The 21,688-nt window shown below is 41.5% G+C and overlaps 2 protein-coding genes across 3 annotated transcripts; one reads left to right on the forward strand and one right to left on the reverse strand.

Annotated features, from left to right (window-relative positions):
- Window positions 1-457: 457 nt before the first annotated feature.
- Window positions 458-14,195, forward strand: dok2 (docking protein 2). The gene is made up of 5 exons (XM_071402308.1): window positions 458-614; window positions 4,288-4,596; window positions 5,345-5,456; window positions 11,968-12,143; window positions 12,541-14,195. The coding sequence occupies exons 1-5, from the start codon at window positions 555-557 to the stop codon at window positions 13,531-13,533; spliced, it is 1,650 nt and encodes a 549-aa protein (XP_071258409.1). The 5' UTR covers window positions 458-554; the 3' UTR covers window positions 13,534-14,195.
- A 3,636-nt stretch (window positions 14,196-17,831) lies between these two features.
- On the reverse strand, window positions 17,832-21,138 carry kazald3 (Kazal-type serine peptidase inhibitor domain 3). Of its 2 annotated transcripts, none has more exons than XM_071402311.1 (4): window positions 20,253-21,138; window positions 19,529-19,689; window positions 19,133-19,280; window positions 17,832-18,983 (listed from the first exon to the last, which is right to left on the reverse strand). In XM_071402311.1, exons 1-4 carry the CDS (start codon window positions 20,773-20,775, stop codon window positions 18,898-18,900), a joined length of 918 nt encoding a protein of 305 aa, XP_071258412.1. In that variant the 5' UTR covers window positions 20,776-21,138; the 3' UTR covers window positions 17,832-18,897. The 2 variants fall into 2 exon arrangements, with proteins under 2 accessions (XP_071258412.1, XP_071258411.1); XM_071402310.1 differs by having other exon boundaries at window positions 17,832-18,986.
- Between the last annotated feature and the right edge of the window lie 550 nt (window positions 21,139-21,688).

Consider the following 21,688-nt stretch of genomic DNA (forward strand, 5'->3'; position numbering starts at 1 on the left):
TTCACACACCAAAAGGCTACACACACACACACACACACACACACACACACACACACACACACACACACACACACACACACACACACACACACACACACACACACACACACACACACACACACACACACACACACACACACACACACACACACACACACACACACACACACACACACACACACACACACACACACACACAGGGTGGCAGGTAGCCTAGTGGTTAAAAGAGTTGGGCCAGTAATAGAAGGTTGCCCTTAGCCGACTAGGTGAAAAATCGTTGATGTGACCATGAGCAAGACAGTTAACTCTAATTGCTCCTTTAAGTCGCTCTGGACAAGAGCGTCTGCTAAATGACAAAAATGTACCACACACACACACACACAGTGTTTTAGTACTGAACTGCTGTGTTCTGTGATGCAGCTGCGCATACAGGAAGTCAGCATGACAGGGAACTTGAGGTGTTTGCGTCATTTGTAGATAGATACCACAAGCAGGGCGTCGTGTTGAACAGAGATAAAAGTGGAGAGGAGTAGGGGCAACAGAGCTGGTACACCATGGAGGAGGACATCAGGAAGAAAGGAATGCTCTACTTACAGCAACATAGGTTTGGCAAGGTAAGACCTGCCACAGCTCCTTTGTGGCACTCTCCTCGGAGTCTCTGTGTGGCCTGAATACTATATTAATATGTGTTGCTTACTCACACACATAAACTCAATGGCTTCTGCCATCTCGATGGCATGAGCATGAGTCATCCATCAATCTAATTAGTGGTATTGTTATCATGTAAGAAACAGCTGCTAATTGATTGAGGTTGTGAAATCATCTACACTGTAAAACAAAAAATCTAGTTGTTTCAAGTAATTATTATTTAGTAAATGGTTCCACAGCCTTTTTTTGGTTTACTTCACTTTTTGGTCCAAGTGTTACCCGAACAAAAAAAATGTTGTTGAATAAAATAATTACTATATAAATGAGAAAGCACAATGTAATCATGTCTGTCAAAGTGTGTACAATGTGAAAGTTAAAAGCACGGTTTGTGTGTGTGTAACCAGTTGCACAGCCTTTTTTAGTTTTGATGCCAAAATAATAATTTATAGTTGAATGAACATATGAGACAAGTTGAGCAAACAGATACAGTTGAAGTCGGAAGTTTACATACACCTTAGCCGAATACATTTAAACTCAGTTTTTCACAATTCCTGACATTTAATCCTCGTAAAAATTCCCTGTTTTGGTCAGTTACGATCACCACTTTATTTTAAGAATGTGAAATGTCAGAATAATAGTAGAGAGAATGATTTATTTCAGCTTTTATTTCTTTCATCACATTACCAGTGGGTCAGAAGTTTACATACACTCCCTTGGTTCACTCCAGACCTGACTGCCCTCGACCAGCACAAAAACATCCTGTGGCGGACAGCACTAGCATCGAATAGTCCCCGCGATATGTAACTTTTCAGGGAAGTCAGGAACCAATACACGCAGTCAGTTAGGAAAGCAAAGGCTAGATTTTCAAACAGAAATTTGCATCCTGTAGCTCTAATTCCCAAAAGTTTTGGGACACTGTAAAGTCCATGGAGAAAAAGAGCACCTCCTCCCAGCTGCCCACTGCACTGAGGCTAGGAAACACTGTCACCACCGATAAATCAACGATAATCGAGAATTTCAATAAACATTTCTCTACGGCTGGCCATGCTTTCCTCCTGGCTACCCCAACCCCAGCCAACAGCTCCGCACCCCCCGCAGCTACTTGCCCAAGCCTCCCCAGCTTCCCCTTCACCCAAATCCAGATAGCAGATGTTCTGAAAGAGCTGCAAAAGCTGGACCCGTACAAATCAGCTGGGCTAGACAATCTGGACCCTCTCTTTCTAAAATTATCCGGCGCCTGTGTTGCAACCCCTATTACTAGTCTGTTCAACCTCTCTTTCATATCGTCCGAGATCCCTAAAGATTGGAAAGCTGCCACGGTCATTCCCCTCTTCGAAGGGAGTGACACTCTAGCCCCAAACCATTATAGACCTATATCCATCCTGCCCTGCCTTTCTAAAGTCTTCGAAAGCCAAGGTAACAAACAGATCACTGACCCTTTCGAATCCCACCATACCTTCTCCAGCTGTGCAATCCGGTTTCCGAGCTGGTCACGGGTGCACCTCAGCCACGCTCAAGGTACCAAACGATATCATAACTGCCAATTATAAAAGACAATACTGTGCAGCCGTCTTCATCGACCTGGCCAAGGCTTTCGACTCTGTCAATCACCGTATTCTTATCGGCAGACTCAACAGCCTTGGTTTCTCAAATGACTGCCTCACCTGGTTCACCAACTACTTCTCAGACAGAGTTCAGTGTGTCAAATTGGAGGGCCTGTTGTCCGGACCTCTGGAAGTCTCTATGGGGGTACCACAGGGTTCAATTCTTGGGCCAACTCTTTTCTCTGTTTTTATCAACGATGTCGCTCTTGCTGCGGGTGACTCCCTGATCCACCTCTACGCAGACGACACCATTCTGTAAACATCTGGCCCTTCTTTGGACACTGTGTTAACTAACATCCAAATGAGCTTCAATGCCATACAACACTCCTTCCGTGGCCTCCAACTGCTCTTAAACACTAGTAAAACTAAATGCATGCTTTTCAACCGATCGCTGCCCGCACCCGCCCGCCCGACTAGCATCACTACTCTGGACGGTTCTGACTTAGAATATGTGGACAACTACAAATACCTAGGTGTCTGGCTAGACTGTAAACTCTCTTTCCAGACTCATATTAAACATCTCCAATCCAAAATGAAATCTAGAATCGGCTTCCTATTTTGCAAAACAAAGCCTCCTTCACTCACGCTGCCAAACATACCCTCGTAAAACTGACTGTCCTACCGATCCTCGACTTCAGCAATTTTGGCCAACAATTATTTTCTAGTTCAGGTAACACTTGAGTAAAGTTGAGTAAATAAAAATATGGCTGTGGAACCAGTTACTTAATAATAATACTTTGAATCAACTTGATTTTTTTGTACAATATAGCTAACGCTCATCAAGAAAGACAGTATAATGATGTTGCTACACATGACTGAAGAGAGAGTGTTAAATACCCTGCTGTGTTGTCCAGACTTTGCCAGCTTGTAGTCCTAGAACTCGGAAATTAGTTACCTCTGGTTCGTTCAGTCATCCCTATGGTGAAAATGAATGGGGAAACAATAGGGTTTTGTGATAAACGCCGAAAATAAGGTCTGAAGTTAACACAGGCTGAGGAGATCTTATACGTTTTGTTTTATGAGATAATATCAGCAAGTTAACATGACCTTTATGAATTATGAAGGCTTTATGTTCTTTTTTTATTGAAATAAATGCTTCAAAATTCACAAAAAGGTACATTAGCTGATGAAAATGATCTCAGAAAAAAACGTATAAGATAACCTAAGCCTGTCTTTATCACAGACCTTATTTTCAGCATTTATCCAAAGCCCCTACAAAAATGACATTAATTTCTCCATGACAGAGTTAGTTACTACAAAAAGATGCAATTACTATTTCTCTCTTTTACACAAATATTTCTTTTTTCACAGTTTTCAATCCCCTCATGACACGTTTTGATTTGAGATAGTCATCTGTTGGCATCACCAGCGGTATTTATCCAGTTATAAAGACAAACAGCAACCAATAATTTTTATGTGGTACAGCTAAAGATTTCCATAGTTCTGTACCAGAGACTTATGTAGATTAAGGAGTCTTTGTTTATTTAAAAGAATGGGGAATAACCTATAGTTAAGGTCAATTTCCTGTCAGGCTAGACTTTCCTGATGTGTTTGTATTAGCTCCAGGAGTAGTACTGCGGGTCTCAGACCAGTCTCGAAATTCCCCATAGAGGGCTTTGTTTTAATGGTGCAATAGCAGCCAGTCTGGTGCAGTAGCAGCCAGTCTGCAAAACCCATCTCCACTGTGGTAGACTGAATCAATCGCATTTTTTTGTAGTATTGCAAAATATTTAGTTTTTTAAAGGGACTTCACAGAGCAAAGCATCCAAGTTATTCCCCTCAACAGTATTGAGCAATGGCATATGAAGAGCAGTGTTGACAATGGATTCAGAATGATAGATTCACTTTATCTTCCTCTTTTCACCTGCTGACCAGTTGGACACTGTCAAGCCTATTCCAGGCTATAGGAAGTGAAACTAGTAATAGGGTTTACAGTAGCCTCATGAAACACACAGAGACATCCCTTAAAATATGAATATTGGCCTTCTGTGCCTCTGTTTCTGTCTGACCCCATGCTTTCTCTACTCCCCTACAGAAATGGAAAAAGGTCTGGTCGATCCTGTACAGGGAGAGTACCTGCTCCATCTCACGCTTGGAGTTCTTTGAATGCAAAGATGGTGCGAGCACCCTGGAGAAATCAGACAAAAACCACCGTAAGCAGCAGGAGAGCAAGAAGGTGATCAAGCTAAGCGACTGTATCCGGGTGTCAGAGGTGGACATGGAGGGCTCCCCGAAAGACTGTGGCCAGTTCCATGTGGAGACTGCAGACAAACTTTTTGTGTTTGCTGCGGAGATGGTCGAGCTGGACGACTGGACACAGAAACTGTGCGAAATTGCATTCCCTGTACGTTCAGTCAGATCCCTTGTTCTGTCAGGTTTGATTCTGCTTAAAAGTAGAGGGATCACACTTTATATGATGCTGCATGTCCAGTTCATGTACAGTTTAACATAGGGCTGGGGACCTAAATCATAACTGATATACTGTAAACATGCATACAGCAATATATGACATTACACTTATGACAACAGATATGACATTACAGTTCAAAATATTTTTGAAAAGCAAGCAGATAACTCAGGAACTCAAAACTGTCATGCTATAAAAAAAATACTCTGTCACACACTGGCTTTTGAGGGTTGAGGGTTCTAAGGGTTGTGATGAAAAACCGTAGCAGGGTTTACCAAAGAAACACACTAATTTTAACTGTTTTTAGCTGACTGCTGAAGAGTAATGGCTCACTCAGCTTGTGTTTTGAACTTAGTTAACAGTCTCTCCCTTATATGCTTAGTATTAGCAAAATACAATTCAGGAGGAAAAAAACAGTGCCAGAGCAGTAGCTAGCCCGCATTATCCATCATCCAACTAACACTGGTGAAACAGCTGGTACAGATCTAGTGCTTAGTACACAAGTGAACACTGCTAAGTACACAACTGAACACTGCTAAGTACACAAGTGAACACTGTTATTATTACGCACAAGCACAACCAACAATACAAACATTCCAAGGCCCTGCAGTCTGTTTTCTTCTTCCAATATGTGGAAATGTTGACATTCACAGTATGTTTATGATGGTATATTTGACCAATGCAGATGAACTGGGGTGAGAAAGGAGGGATGAAACGTAACAGTGTGCATCGATCAAAGGCAGATGCTGCAGAAATGGGGATGGAGGACAACTCTCTGTACAGCAGAAGAGACAGTGGTAAGTCTTGCTATTTACCCCATGAAGGAAAACAAAATAATTGTATATAGCAAGACACATACACCCGTGCATGCATGCAAGCACATACACGCACACGCACACGCACACACACACAGGACATTCTAAGATAACTGCAGAGAAAAGTGTCACTTATACTGTATGTCTACATACGTAGCACTTGCTGTGGCCCACTGTATTTAATACAGCCCTGAGCTCTTTCAGGTCATGGGACACTGTTCTTTGACATTCATCTAATGTCTTGTAATGAGAGGATAAAGGTGCCTGACATGACTCAACTCATCACCACTCTGATCAGTTACTGGAGTGTATACTGGAGTGTATACAGAGCTCAAGTTGAGGAACCTAGGGCTTTAAATAAGTAAGTCATATTGGGGTGTATACATAGGAGCATTACAGTAACAGGACTTTAAATGAGAATAATTTGAGATTAATTTGAATAGAGGAAGTGCTTCTTTATATTTTCCATTTGAGGCAAATGTTCAAAAAACTTGACTATACAGTATATAAAATAAAATAAAATATAAATGTCAATATATAATATAAAACCAAACTGCATTTTGTAATATATTTTCTGTGGCCTCTTCCACACAGACACATTGGGTACATCTCTGTCTTATTTTTACTGTTATACATAGTGGAAAATTGTGACATATTTTCCTGTCTTGTGGTTGACGAGCATTGCACCACCAGTGTCCGCATGTTTGCACATTGACCACTTACTTATCAGTCAGAAGTCAGTTACATCCTGTTCTCTACTGTTTTCTGTTCTTTCCATGTCTTAAAAGTGCAATGAGGCAAATACATTACATTTGACATATACATTTGATCTGTTAAATATCACATCCTTTCAACCAACAACATTTAGGGCTGATTTCTCGGACATAGATAAGTCCTGGACTAAAAAGCTATTTCAATGGAGATTCTACATTGAGCATGCTTTTTAATCAAAGACTTAATCTGTGTCCGATTTTTAGCTATGTTTTTCTCATCATGGATCTTGGATATTCTTGTCTACAACTGTCATTAGTTCCTTATTGATAAAAACTAGAACAAGATGTGTCCTTAGCAGCAACATCGTAATAGCTACAGCATTGTGGCAGTGATTTGGGTTAAGTATACCAGTATGTCTATTTCTGATTGGCTGTAACCTACGTGCAGTCAATTATTAGTAGATGCACGTGAGGTAAACCAGAGCCTGCGTTTGAGATCACAAGCTTAACAACTTCAGCATGCAACTTTCAGCTGACAGGCCTGCAGCCAGTGTATCGTTCTGAGGGTAAAACACACACTCTGATTCAGATTGTTTATGGTATTTACTGTAGGATTACAAAAATGTAACAGGATCTCTGTGTGTGATATGAATAGGCATATCTCCACTGAGCTGATCGTAGCCAGATACTGTATGAGCCAAAGCAAGCATAGTTGTATAATGTGAAAGTAGTGCTTGGGCTTCAAAAATATTTTTTTCTATCAGCATTACACAGTATATGTAGTAGTCGTGGCACCTTGAGTTGAAATGTCTGCAGTGACTGTGTAGTCATCCATCTTGAATTGTCAGTTTTTTTAATTTCATGTGCCATTTTCAGTCATGCAATCCCATGCCTCTCATAAACAAACAGCAAACGCATGTGGTGCACCAGGTAGAGGAAGCAACTCCTCAACCTCAACATTCTGAACCAAGCACCTGGGAAGAAGTGAACCCAAAAACCAAAACATTTTACAGGGCCACACTTAGTTCAATGTGCCTCCAAATAGACCTACAGACAGACTGCAAAGTATCACATGACCTGAAGGCAATGTAGAACGGAACAAATTCTGGTGAGAAACTGGTTTAGTGGTTTAGGCTCATCCACCAGTGGCAAAGAGGTGGAGCTGAGCTACTGTATAGAGAAGTCAGCGAGTTTATTTTAAGAACAGGGTATTTCTGTCATATAGGGCTTGGATGCAACAGGAAGTCAAAAGGCCCTTCTCTCTTTTTGTTGATTGAGGAAGTGCTGAGAGGTTACAAGCCAGTGCATCTTCTCAACGAAACATCCTCTACTCAGTGCAGCAATATATCTGTGGCTTCCTAAGACACATTTTACAAACATGCTGCTCTGCTCAGCTCTGTTACAGAGTCTCTCTCTCAGGTGCTGCTCAAAGACGCTACAGTGAAGATCCAGCTCAGTCAAGGGTGCTTTCAAACGAGACAAACGGATCTGTAAAAAAATGCAGCAACCCAATGGTTTTCAATGGGAGCAGTGCGTTGGGGGAGGGCCTAGGGTTGTGGTGTGCTGTCAATCAGAAAAGTTGCCAAGATATGTCCATCACAACCAATTAAAAATGTAGAACACCGTTTCTTGCTAATTATCTCTCCCCACCCTACTAAACCTCTGCGTTTGACATGTCCCAGCTAGCAATGAGGAATCGGCCCAGAAGCGGCCCTCTTCCGGGGGGCCGGAACTGATTGAATCGGCCCGGAATTGGGTGTCGGACTCGGCCCGTAATCAAAATGAATGACTGCCCAGAATCGGCCCAAGTACATCGGGCCGTTTCCGTCTACCGGAATTCAGCCGACTTTGCTGGCATCTTACCAGAATCCCCCCAGAAGCGACCCGGTGCAAATTTAAATAAATGTATACAAAATTACCCGATTTAGTAATTTTAAATATTACTATTAGTCATTTTATACATACAAGTTATACCCATCCACAAAAAAACATTTTGTGTTGAAGGAAATACCATACACTTGGTGAACGTGTCAGTGTGCATGCGCCTGGCCCGCCACAGGAGTCGCTACAGTGCGATGGGACACAGAAACAATGACAAAATATGGAAAAATAATAACAAAATGTTAATTATATAAAGCATGTGTAATCATCTGCCAGAGAGTAGCCCCAATCGTCCCGAGCCCCAAGTTATACATTTGGGCCAGATAACTCTCACTGCAATCAGCCCGAGCCCCAAGTAATACATTTGGGCCAGATAACTCACACCGGAATCGGCCCGAGCTCAGTCCTCGCATCCTGACCATAAGTAATACTCAGGCCACATGAGTAATAAGTAATACTCGGGCCCAGACTCGGGCCACAGTGTGGCGAAATCCTGCACGGAGCCTTCACCGTGCGCTGCCACTTTAAGAGAGCATGAGCAGTAGGAAGAAGGAAATAAAAGAGCTCGTTCAGCTTTTTGGGGAGGAGCTATTGATTGGGGTGACAGTTTTGGTTGTGTGTGTTATGCTGCAGAGGGGGGGGGGGGGGGTCCAGCACTGGAATGATCACTTTACAACTGGAATTTTTTGGGAAATCAGTTAGCCTGCAGTACAATATGCTAGGACATGACAGAGTCTGGTGTTGTTTAATTCTGTACTGTACAGTTGTGGACAAATATATTGTCACACTTGCACTTTTCTAAAATAATTAACTATTGCTTCTTAAACATTTATTTTTATTAAATAAAACTTGTTATAAGATTTTCAACATTGAAGAACCAATTACATTTCTGGAAACTTAAGTTTACATTTGATTGAGAAAATAAAGACAAATGGCATGACAAAATTATTGGCTAGTACTTGGTTGTGTAGCCTTTGACCAAGATAACTGCAGACAAACACTTCTTGTAGTCATCAATGAGCTTGCTGCACCGTTATACTGACAATTTGCCCCACTTCTTAACAACAAACTGCTCTAATTCTTCAAAATATGAGGGATGCCCTCCAACTGCTGTTTTCAGATCTCGTTATAGCTTTTAGATGTGATTCAGATCTGGACTCTTCGCTGGCCACTCCAGAACAGTCCAGCACTTCTTAAACATTTCTGGCTGCTTTTTTATGTGTGTTTGGGGTTGTTGTCCTGCTACAACCTTCAATGTAGACCCAGTTTTTGGATCTGCCCACTCGGCACAAACTGGTTGAATCAATGTTGTTTCAATGTAATTTGTCAACATATTGTGACGTTGAATCTACATGGAAAATACATTGTATTTGAAAAAAATTCATCAACGTAAATTTTTGTTTTGACGGTGAAATTTCAACAACAGGATTACAGTGCCTTCAGAAAGTATTAATATCCCTTGACTTATTTCACATTTTATTGTGTTAGAGTCTGAATTCAAAATTTATTAAATAGATTTTTTCTTGTCATCCATCTACACACAATACGCCATAATGACAATGTGAAAACATGTTTTTAGAACATTTCCAATTGCAAACCTATAAAAAATGAAATACAGAAATGTAATTTACAGAAGTATTCACACCCCTGAGTCAATAAAATACATGTTAGAATCACCATTGGCAGCGATTACTGCTGATGAGTCTTTCTGGGTAAGCCTCTAAGAGCTTTGCACACCTGGATTGTACAATATTTGCACATTATTATTTTAAAAATTCTTCAAGTTCTGTCAAGTTGGTTGTTGATCATTGCTAGACAGCCATTTTCAAGTCTTGCCATAGATTTTCAAGCCGATTTAAGTCAAAACTGTAACTACGCTACTCAGGAACATTTAATGTCATCTTGGTAAGCAACTCCAGTGTATATTTGGCCTTGTGTTTTAGGTTACTGTCCTGCTGAAAGGGGAAATTGTCTCCCAGTGTCTGTTGGAATGTAGACTGAACCAGGTTTTCCTGCTTAGCTCAATTCCGTTTTCTTTTATCCCCACAAAAAATCCCTAGTCCACCATGCTTGGAAATATGAAGAGTGGTACTCAGTGATGTGTTGTGTTGGATTTGCCCCAAACATAACACTTTGTATTCAGAACATAAAGCTAATTTCTTCGCCACATTTTTTTGCAGTTTGACTTTATTGTCTTATTGCAAACAGGATGCATGTTTTTAAAAACAATATAAAAACTTTGTTCAGGCATCCTGGCTAAATTCCCAATCTGGCCCTCAACCATCACGGTCACCTAATAATCCCCAGTTTACAATTGGCTCATTCATCCCCCTCCTCTCCCCTGTAACTATTCCCCAGGTCGTTGCTGCAAATGAGAACGTGTTCTCAGTCAACTTACCTGGTAAAATAACGGATAAATAAAAAATAAATAAATAAAATAAATCCTTCTTTTCACTCTGTCATTTAGGTTAGTATTGTGGAGTAACTACAATGTTGTTGATCCATTCTCAGTTTTCTCCTATCACAACCATTAAACTCTCTAACTGTTTGCAAGTCACCATTGGCCTCATGGTGAAATCCCTGAGCGGTTTACTTCCTGTCTGGCAACTGAGTTAGGAAGGACGCCTGTATATTTGTAGTGACTGGGTGTATTGATACACCCTCCAAAGTATAATTAATAACTTCACCATGCTCAAAGGAATATTCAATGTCAGATTTTTTTTTTTTTTACCCATCTACCAATAGGTACCTTTCTTTGCAAGGCATTGGAAAACCTCCCTGGTCTTTGTGGTTGAATCTGTGTTTGAAATTCACTGCTCAAATTGAGGGAACTTACAGATAATTGTATGTGTGAGGTGAGAAGAGGTAGTCTTTCAAAAATCATGTTAAGCACTGTTATCGCACACAGTGTGAGTCGAATGTATTATGTTGACTTGCTAAACACATTTTTACTCCTGAATGTATGTAGGCTTGCCATAACAAATAGGTTTAATACTTACTGTCTCAAGACATTTCAGCTTTAAATTTTTTATTAATTTGTAAAAATGTCTTAAAACGTGATTCCACTTTGACATAATGGGGTATTGTGTGTAGGCCAGTGATACAAGATCTCAACGGGTCAAGGGGTGTGAATACTTTCTGAAGACACTGCATGTCATCATGGTAACCAAATTCCAACATAGACAAACTTTGTATATAATGTCAACGCAACCAAATATCAACATTTGAAGGACAGTTTGTATAAACGAATCATTTGTATGTTGGATTCACATCTCCATCAACCAAGAATGTAAGTTAAAGAAAAACTTAATTTAAAAGTGCATTTAAAGCTTGATTTGATTTAGTCCTATTCTTTCTCTTAGATTTTTGTTTGAGATGGAGACGTGATCCAACAAATCCAGTAGTGTAGTGGAGGGAAAATGCAAGTAAGCGCAGTTTACCCCCGTTTTTTTTTTTGCCAAGTTAACAGAATTTGCAGAAAAATACATTTAAAGTATAGGAAGAGTGACTTTTTTTACTGCACTGGCGTTCAGTGATTAAATTATTATTTTTTTTACCACTACATCACTGAACATATCAATTATTAATTTGTAGACACATTGGAATTAAAGCCAGACTACGTCAGTGGCACAGATGGAACTATTCAAGCAAAAGATACACCTCCTTCATATGTTGATATTTGGTTGCATTGACAACCAAACACAATGCAATATCACTTTTGAAATACTATAAAAACTGTATATGGGTTTACATACTTTTATCACTAGGTGTAAAAATCCATGTGTAATAAGGACACTGCAATTTGAGTCAGTGTGATACTGTTTGCGTTGAGTTGGAGAAGAGTGTCTGTCTGTTTCCCAGACTGTCTGTCTGTTACATCCTGTCTGTCTGTTTCCCAGCATTGAAGGACTTCAGGGTGGTGGTGAGGAGGACGGAGGCAGCAGAGCGCTGCAAGCTGAGAGGCCCTTGTGTTCTACGGACAGACTTCGACAGCCTCCTCCTCAAAGAGCCCAAGTCAGGAGAGGTTCTTTTCACCTGGCCCTACCGCTTCCTCCGGAGGTTCGGACGGGACAAGGTGAAGTCCTCATCAAACTGTCAACTACAAAAGCCCAGTAATCACAACAGCATCTAAAATCTCAACAAATCTCTATTGGAACGGTTGAGGATAGGGTTGTAAAATTCCGGTAACTTTCCCAGTATTCCAAGGTTTTCAAGAAATCCTGCTTTTTCCCTCCTGATTTCACTAATCTTCTTACTGGGACTTCTGGAAAACCTGGGAATTTTGGGCAGGTTTTTGCAACCCTAGTTGGGGACAGTTATTTTAGTGTTAAAGAAAGGCAACCCAAATACAGTACAGTCTTTAAATAAAGCACAACAAGGTTTCTCCCTATGAGTGAATAGCTGCTAATTATATGTAAGAAACTTTCCTTCATAGTGAAGTCTTAAGCAATCTCACACATTTTTCTTTACAGGTGACATTTTCCTTTGAAGCGGGTCGCAGATGTGACTCTGGCGAAGGTAGCTTTGAGTTTGACACCAAACAGGGCAACATGCTGTTCCAGGCCCTGGAGTCCGCCATCAACCTCCAGAGGAGTGCGGGCCTACCCCTCCGACAGGCCTCAGGAGGCCAGGAGATGGACCCTGGGCCCAGGCTCCTGCCAGCAGAGGAGCCGGGTGTTTACAGCACCGTCAATGAGGCCCTGCAGAGGGACAGATCCTCTCCCCCACACCTCCCCCAGGCCAAATTGGAGGCCCCCATGGATAAACTCCTCACCGGGGTCAAGAGCCTGACACTGGACACCAGAGGCATTCCCTGCAAGAACCAGGTGAAGAACATCTCCAGCTGCCCCCTGATGAACAGTGAGAGTCAGACCTACTCTGAGATCAACATGCCTCTGGAGAGGAGGCAGCAGGAGGATAAGCCCTCCCTCAGCCTCAGCGCTGGACCCAACCACTCCTCCGAGGACTCAGACTACTCTCTCCCCTTTGACACCATTGCCAAGAACCTGATGGCGGACATGCTGCTTAATGTCCACCTCCCCCTGGGGGTGGAGCCGCAAGGCTGTGAGAGGTCAGGCTGCCAGAAGGACGATGCTCCAGATCCCCTCTACGACAGCATTGATGAGTCGGCCATCCGATCAGCCCTAAGCAGGTCTAAGGGCAATAAAGTCAGCTACACGAAGGCAGAGCACATCTATGATGAGCCGGAGGGCTGTGCCGCAGCTATAGCTTTGGAGCCCAACTGCCCCACCTCTGTTTACGATGACCCCGAGGAGGTCAGAGGTCATGCATGGAAAATCATGGGCACCATAGCTGACCCCAATGGCCACGAGTATCCATACAACCCTCACGTTGACGACTACGCTGTCCCCAAGCCACCTAAGAGAGCTTTTCTGCCAGATACACCCCAACATGAAGAGGAGGAAAATTCTCCATATGATAACGTGAGGGTGAAAATTAACTAATGTGAAAACAGAGGGTGCCCACACCAAAGATGTCATCATGAAAAGGTCTGGGATACTGTGTGCGCCCATTGTAAAACTGAATTCAGAGGATGTTTGTTGACTACTGTTCCCTGATGCTTCATAAAACCACTATGCCCAAACTATTTTATTTTAATCGTGGTTTATCGTATACCCAATTTATACTGTGAAGGTAGAAATTGAATACACCTACAATAACTTATATATATGTTTTACACTGTATGCTGTTGTACAGTCTTTGGCCAGCAGGAGGTACCAACACAGCTTGACTCCAAGTTTTCTTTGTAAGTACTTTGTAATCTTTGAAGCAGGATGTTTTGTAAAAAAAAAAGTTACTTAACTTTAAATCAATAAATGTGATCTTTAAGTCCTATGGATTTTGATACTGAATCTGTCTGCTCAGCATCAATTTCAAAAAAATAATTAACTGGGGTAAAAAGTTCTGGAATACATTTGCATTATTTGAATCTCTGGAAGTACTCTGGAAGTATTTCCTGATGCTTTTCATGTGGTAGAAGTACAATGTGCCCCAGGGGAATCCTGTATTATCCTGTATATTGTACAGTGGCTTGCGAAAGTATTCACCCCCTTGGCATTTTTCCTATTTTGTTGCCTTACAACCTGGAATAAAATTGATTTTTTGGGGGGTGTGTATCATTTGATTCAAACAACATGCCTACCACTTTGAAGATGCAAAATATTTTTCATTGTGAAATAAACAAGAAATAAGACAAAAAAACTGAAAAATTGAGAGTGCATAACTATTCACCCCCCCAAAGTCAATACTTTGTAGAGCCACCTTTTGCAGCAATTACAGCTGCAAGTCTCTTGGGGTATGTCTCTATAAGCTTGGCACATATAGCCTGTGGAATTTTTGCGCATTCTTCAAGGCAAAACTGCTCCAGCTCCTTCAAGTTGGATGGGTTCCGCTGGTGCACAGCAATCTTTAAGTCTGGATTGAGGTCTAGGCTTTGAATAGGCCATTTCAAGACATTTAAATGTTTCCCCTTAAACCACTCGAGTGTTGCTTTAGCAGTATGCTTAGGGTCATTGTTCTGCTGGAAGGTGAACCTCCGTCCCAGTCTCAAATCTCTTGAAGACTGAAACAGGTTTCCCTCAAGAATTTCTCTGTATTTATCATTCCTTCAATTCTGACCAGTTTCCCAGTCCCTGCAGATGAAAAACATCCCCACAGCATGATGCTGCCACCACCACCATGCTTCATTGTGGGGAGGGTGTTCTCGGGGTGATGGGAGGTGTTGGGTTTGCGCCACACATAGCGCTTTCCTTGATTGCCAAAAAGCTACATTTTAGTATCATCTGGCCTCCAGCTGATACACCTACAATAACCTTCTTCCATATGTTTGGGGAGTCTCCCACATGCCTTTTGGCGAACACCAAGCGTGTTTGCTTATTTTTTCTTTAAGCAATGGCTTTTTTCTGGCCACTCTCCGTAAAGCCCAGCTCTGTGGAGTGTATGGCTTAAAGTGGTCCTATGGACAGATACTCCAATCTCCGCTTTGCAGCTCCTTCAGGGTTATCTTTGGTCTCTTTGTTGCCTCTCTGATTAATGCCCTCCTTGCCTGGGCTGTGAGTTTTGGGGGGCAGCTCTCTCATGGCAGGTTTGTTGTGGTGCCATATTTAAAAAAAAAAAATGTAATAATGGATTTAATGGTGCTCCGTGGGATGTTCAAAGTTTCTGATATTTTTTTATAACCCAACCCTGATCTGTACTTGTCCACAACTTTATCCCTGACCTGTTTGGAGAGCTGCTTGGTCTTCATGGTGCCGCTTGATTGGTGGAGCCCCTTGCTTAGTGGTGTTGCAGACTCTGGGGCCTTTCAGAACAGGTGTATATATACTGAGATCATGTGACGGATCATGTGACATTTAGATTGCACACAGGTGGACTTTATTTAATTAATTATGTGACTTCTGAAGGTAATTGGTTGCACCAGATCTTATTTAGGGGCTTCATAGCAAAGGGGTGAATACACATGCACGCACGACTATTCAGTTAGTTATTTTTTTTAATTTTCTGAAACAAGTAATTTTTTTTCATTTCACTTCACCAATTTGGACTATTTTGTGTACAGTCGTGGCCAAATGTTTTGAGAATGACACAAATATTAATTTCCACAAAGTTTGCTGGTTCAGTGTCTTTAGATATTCAGATGTTACTATTGAATACTGAAGTATAATTACAAGCATTTCATAAGTGTCAAAGGCTTTTATTGACAATTACATGAAGTTCATGCAAAAAGTCAATATTTGCCCCTTCTTTTTCATGCTGTCAATTAACTGCTTGGCCACATCCTGACTGATGGCAGCCTATTCTTGCATAATCAATGCTTGGAGTTTGTCAGAATTTGTGGGGTTTTGTTTGTCCACCTGCCTCCATGAGGATTGACCACAAGTTCTCAATGGGATTAAGGTCTGGGGAGTTTCCTGGCCATGGACCCAAAATATTGATGTTTTGTTCCCCGAGCCACTTAGTTATCACTTTTACCTTATGGCAAGGTGCTCCATCATGCTGGAAAAGGCATTGTTCATCACCAAACTGTTCCTGGATGGTTGGGAGAAGTTGCTCTCGGAGGATGTGTTGGTACCATTCTTTATTCATGGCTGTGTTCTTAGGCAAAATTGTGAGTGAGCCCACTCCCTTGGCTGAGAAGCAACCCCACACATGAATGGTCTCAGGATGCTTTACTGTTGGCATGACACAGGACTGATGGTAACGCTCACCTTGTCTTCTCCGGACAAGCTTTTTTCTGGATGCCCTCAAACAATCGGAAAGGGGATTCATCAGAGAAAATGACTTTAACCCAGTCCTCAGCAGTCCAATCCCTGTACCTTTTGCAGAATATCAGTCTGTCCCTGATGTTTGTCCTGGAGAGAAGTGTCTTCTTTGCTGCTCTCCTTGACACCAGGCCATCCTCCAAAATTCTTCGCCTCACTGTGCGTGCAGATGCACTCACACCTGCCTGCTGCCATTCCTGAGCAAGCTCCCGCAGCTGAATCAACTTTAGGAGACGGTCCTGGCGCTTGCTGGACTTTCTTGGGCGCCCTGAAGCCTTCTTCACAACAATTGAACCGCTCTCCTTGAAGTTCTTGGTGATCCGATAAATGGTTGATTTAGGTGCAATCTTACTGGCAGCAATATCCTTGCCTGTGAAGCCCTTTTTGTGCAAAGCAATGATGACGGCACGTGTTTCCTTGCAGGTAACCATGGTTGACAGAGGAAGAACAATGATTCCAAGCACCACCCTCCTTTTGAAGCTTCCAGTCTGTTATTCGAACTCAATCAGCATGACAGAGTTATCTCCAGCCTTGTCCTCGTCAACACTCACACCTGTGTTAACGAGAGAATCACTGACATGTTGTCAGCTGGTCATTTTGTGGCAGGGCTGAAATGCGGTGGAAATGTTTTTGGGGGATTTCAGTTCATTTGCATGTCAAATAGGGACTTTGCAATTAATTGCAATTAATCTGATCACTCTTCATAACATTCTGGAGTATATGCAAATTGCCATCATACAAACTGAGGCAGGAGACTTTGTGAAAATTAATATTTGTGTCATTCTCAAAACTTTTGGCCACGACTGTATGTCCATTACATAAAATCCAAATAAAAATCTATTTAAATTACAGGTTGTAATGCAACAAAATAGGAAAAACGCCAAGGGGGATGAATACTTTTGCAAGGCACTGTATATTTTCTTGCTTTGTCTCCTAATTCCTGCAACCTTTCAAGGAATGTCAATTTCCCTACTTTGTTTGCATCACTAAAACATAGCTCTGAAATAAAACAGGCCCTGAATGTTTATTATGTTTTCCACCCTGGTGCTGTCTGTGACTGTTAATCAAGCCAAGTAGCTATGTTTCAAGCAGACCTGAACTGCTTCCCTCAAACTTTTTTGCTTTCCTCCTTTGCCAGTAATGTATTTTCAGTGGACAGGATATTAGACGATCTCGAGGGAACTGAAAGCCCCATGCCCATCTGAGCCTCAAACAATCCTCTTGATATCTAAAAGTTTTCCATACAGTTAAAAATGAATGGATTCCAAGAGTTGGGGAGTTACTCCTTGACTGGGGTTTTCCTCCAATGACTGGCTCTGCTTGAAATAACACAGCAAAAGAAAATGGAAGCAAACAAACAGGGATATTGTCTGGTTATTTCAAGAGTAGGGGTCCAGACCATGGCTTTGATTTACACCAGTATGACTTTAACAGTCAGTGTTGCTGAAGGGACTTTGGCATGCAAATACACGCAGAGACTGTTTGTGATTACTGTTTTTCATTTATTGCATATTTCTTTCTTCTGGGAATGCAACATGCACTCCAGTAACAGTAAGCCATCGTCGCTTCAAAATGTACACATTTTACATTTAATTTGTCATTACAGATTTTTTTAATCCAGATGAAAGCATAAATGATTTGTAAAAACATATCTCCCCTTTGAGATGATTTGATATATTGTAATATTCAGAAGTAGCATAATATAACAAATCTTTGTAATATAATTTGTTTATTCATATTCATAATATATTCATAATATTCTTAGTCCGATGTTGCTTCCTTTGCGTAGATGTAGTAGGAATGGCTATATTTAGATCAAGTACAAGGTAGTCCATAATCTCTTATAAAAGGAAATAGAACCTTGTTGACACAAGAACAAAGGAGATGGTGTTTCTCTTCATGTCTGAGCTGCACAAAACATTAAAACCATCTGTGGGCTTCTCTACACCACGACCAGAGCTGGGCTTGGCTTACTGACACATCTGCCCAAGCATTACAGCGATAGATGGAAATCTATAAACCAGCTAAAAGTACATTCCAGGTCTGAGACACAACAATGCACCTAGACATTCCACATAGAGTACATCCAGTTGCACATATTGGATGCACACATGCCAGGTTCATCCTGAGGGGATGGCAAAACCTTTTACCAGACAGTAAAAGGACAACTTTCCTGCAAGACACCATTTATATGGTTTGGAATGTAGACTTATAGTCACAAGGAAAATGGGTTTGAACAGCTTTTGAACAAAGAGACATTCATTCCTTATGCTTTCAGTACTATATAGTGTACAATATAGATTTCAGGAATGATCAGACGCTTCCATAATCAACTTCCACACATATTCACCTATGCTTTTGTTATATATCACATCCACATCTCCACTTTCATCATCTTGACTACAGATGTAGAGATGAAAACATGGGGTTAAGTTGAACAGTTTGTACAAAATCTGCATGTGCAACACTACAACAATTGTGAAGACTTTCAGGATGCCATCAGCACCTCCGTTAGTGAGGGCTGATTCCTTAGAACGGAGGACATCACTAGTAGTAATCCTCATCATACTCTCTCTCCGACTGGCCATACTCCAACATTTCCGTCATGTTCTCCGTCAAGTAGACGGACATCTCTTCTGAAAAAGTATTAGATGGGGTTATTAGCGTACAGTAGTATCGTAACCAAAGGAGTCAATCTCACGTCTGTCATTTTGAGAGATTTGTGTGACAGCTGAAGAAAAATGAAATAAAGCTCTAGAACTGTCGCTAGAACTGTCATCACCTGGACCTAGAACTCCTAACACAGCCATTGCAGAGATACTGCCGAGCTCGTTCCGAGCGACACAGCGGTAGGTGCCAGCATCGGCCAGGCCAGCTTTCTCGATCTGCAGCCAGCTAGAGAGCTCATACTTCAGGGGACCACCCCGAGACTGTCCAGCACAGCACAGACAAAGGACATGTTTAAGCATAGCCTACTGTTTAGGACTGAATTAATGAATGTACATAATTCTATGACGCAATGTATAAAATGAAATACCAAGGACCTATACCTAATCCACCCAATATTTCTGCATCATCCAAGAAGTAAGTATGCTGATGGAAACATTAAAGAATATACTAAGGAAACAGCAGAGGATGGTTTTCGAAGCATTGATTGAAGCCTCTAAACAAGGTTCACCTGGACAGATATGTGTGGGTCATCTCCTGGAAGAATAATGTCTCTGCCATCCTTCTTCCATTCAATCATTGCCATTGGAAAGGCAAAGACCTCACAGAGGAACACCATGCTACTACCCGTAACATTCAGCAGGTTCTGGGGTGGGACCTTGATGATCGGCACTGAAAAAAGAAGAGGTAGAGTTGGGGTGTTTACGAGCCATTTCCTCTCTCACACAGCTCTTGAGCAGCAAGCTTGACTCCTGGAACTGGTTAAAACAATACATATTTCCCAATGCCTGTGTGGAAAGTACAGGCCAGCCCCAAAATCCTCAAACCTGGGGGTGGAGTAAAGATTCCTCTGGATCAGTCTCAATGAGTTCTATTGCTACTCTGTCAGAAAAATCTAAGACTGGTGACAGGAAACCACTTTGCCCTAATCCATATTCCATGCACTCTTTCTGACTGATTCAAGGTCTGTGTCGGGGTTTTTTCCCACGTGGCAAAGTGTTACATGGAACAATAAAGTGTGTATTGTCACGTTAATGATTATTTCGATGACAGATTGATTGAATAGGCTTTGTTTCTGTTTTGGCCATGATGTTAGTTTCCCCAAGTCATCTTTTGTCTACTGTCTTCCAATTTAATCACGGTTTATGAGCAATAACTGTAGATGAGTAAATGTACACTGACTGAGACAGCATTAGGCGCAAATCAAAGCCATAGCGTCATAATAAGCGATTTACCTGTTTTGCAAGGACCTCTGCGCTTTATCTTGAGTCCTGAATTTGAGAAGTACGCTTCTTTAAACTGACAAATGTTCATGTATGTTCTGTCATCGGAACCACAAAGCGCATCTTGCGATTGACAGACGCACTGCGGCTCCGCAACTTCTCCATCTCCAACATCCAAATCGTCAATTTTGCATTGAAGATCCGTCCCACAGAGACCGTAAAATACATTAATGTCGCCAATATCACACGTCTGCCCCTCTAGATTTCCACACTCTTGGCAGCAACCACAACTGTCCAAAATGAGCCCAGCCCTGCATTCTTGTGCCACGGGACACAATTCAGGTGAGCACTCACCACAAGCAGTTACATTTCTATCAAACTGATCCTCAAGCCGATCATAATCTAATGGATCGATAACGTAATCTAATGGGTCTATACGTTTGTCAATGTCCTCATCAAACTTGTTCGGGAAGCTTTCACAAATTCTCATGTTCAGCAAAAGCATAATTCCGCAAAGTATTATTTCCCATGGCATTTTGACTGACTGCTGGTCTTCTATGGTTTCTTTATAGCACTTTTCGTTATAGCACTTTAGCAGAAAAATATAATCCACTATAGGTCTAAAAAATCATTATACAGTCCACTTCAAAGTGTATCCTTTCATTTCCGATATGAAACTTCCAAATACATTCCAATGGTTTGATTGGGGTCGTTCAACAACTGTTGGACAATATTTCTCCCGAAGATCGCTGAAAATGCACAGCCCAGTGCTTTACAACAAAAAACAGAATGTCATTCAGCAAACATGGATTGTAGCCGAGATTTAGGAAAAATATGATGACGTTTTAAAGCATCCAGCAATTCCCAAGAACAGTGAGAGAAGGAACAGGAGGATATCGGTCTATACAGTAATAATGACCAATGATTTGATAGCAACGCCCACAGACCCAGGGAAAAGTAGTTTTATATTAGATATTCGGTTTTCTCTCGCCAATTGAGCCAAGCTATGAAAATCATAAATTCTGAATTAGGGGAGAGCAATTGAAGATTGAAATCCCAAATACAATTTAATTTTTTTTTATAAAAACCTGCCTGGAATTGTCTCCATCCTCCACTGATTCAGAATATAGAATTTCCATTGTCATGGTACACTTTGTTCATAGTACATTCAAAAAGTATTCATACCCCTTGACTTCTTCCACATTTTGTTGTGTAACAGGCTGAATTCGAAATGTATTAAATTGTTTGTTTTTTCTTACCCTTTGCCTTGATGACATCTTTGCACACTTTTGGCATTCTCTTTGGCCAGAATGCAACTCACGGCAGCAATTTTCCAACATCTAGTGGAAAGCCTTCCCAGAAGAGTGGAGACTGTTATAGCAGCAAAGGGGGGACCAACTCCATATTAACGCCCATGATTTTGTAATGAGATGTTCGAGGAGCAGTTA

The sequence above is a fragment of the Salvelinus alpinus genome, chromosome 5 (assembly GCF_045679555.1).
Source record: "Salvelinus alpinus chromosome 5, SLU_Salpinus.1, whole genome shotgun sequence".
Taxonomy (NCBI): domain Eukaryota; kingdom Metazoa; phylum Chordata; class Actinopteri; order Salmoniformes; family Salmonidae; genus Salvelinus; species Salvelinus alpinus.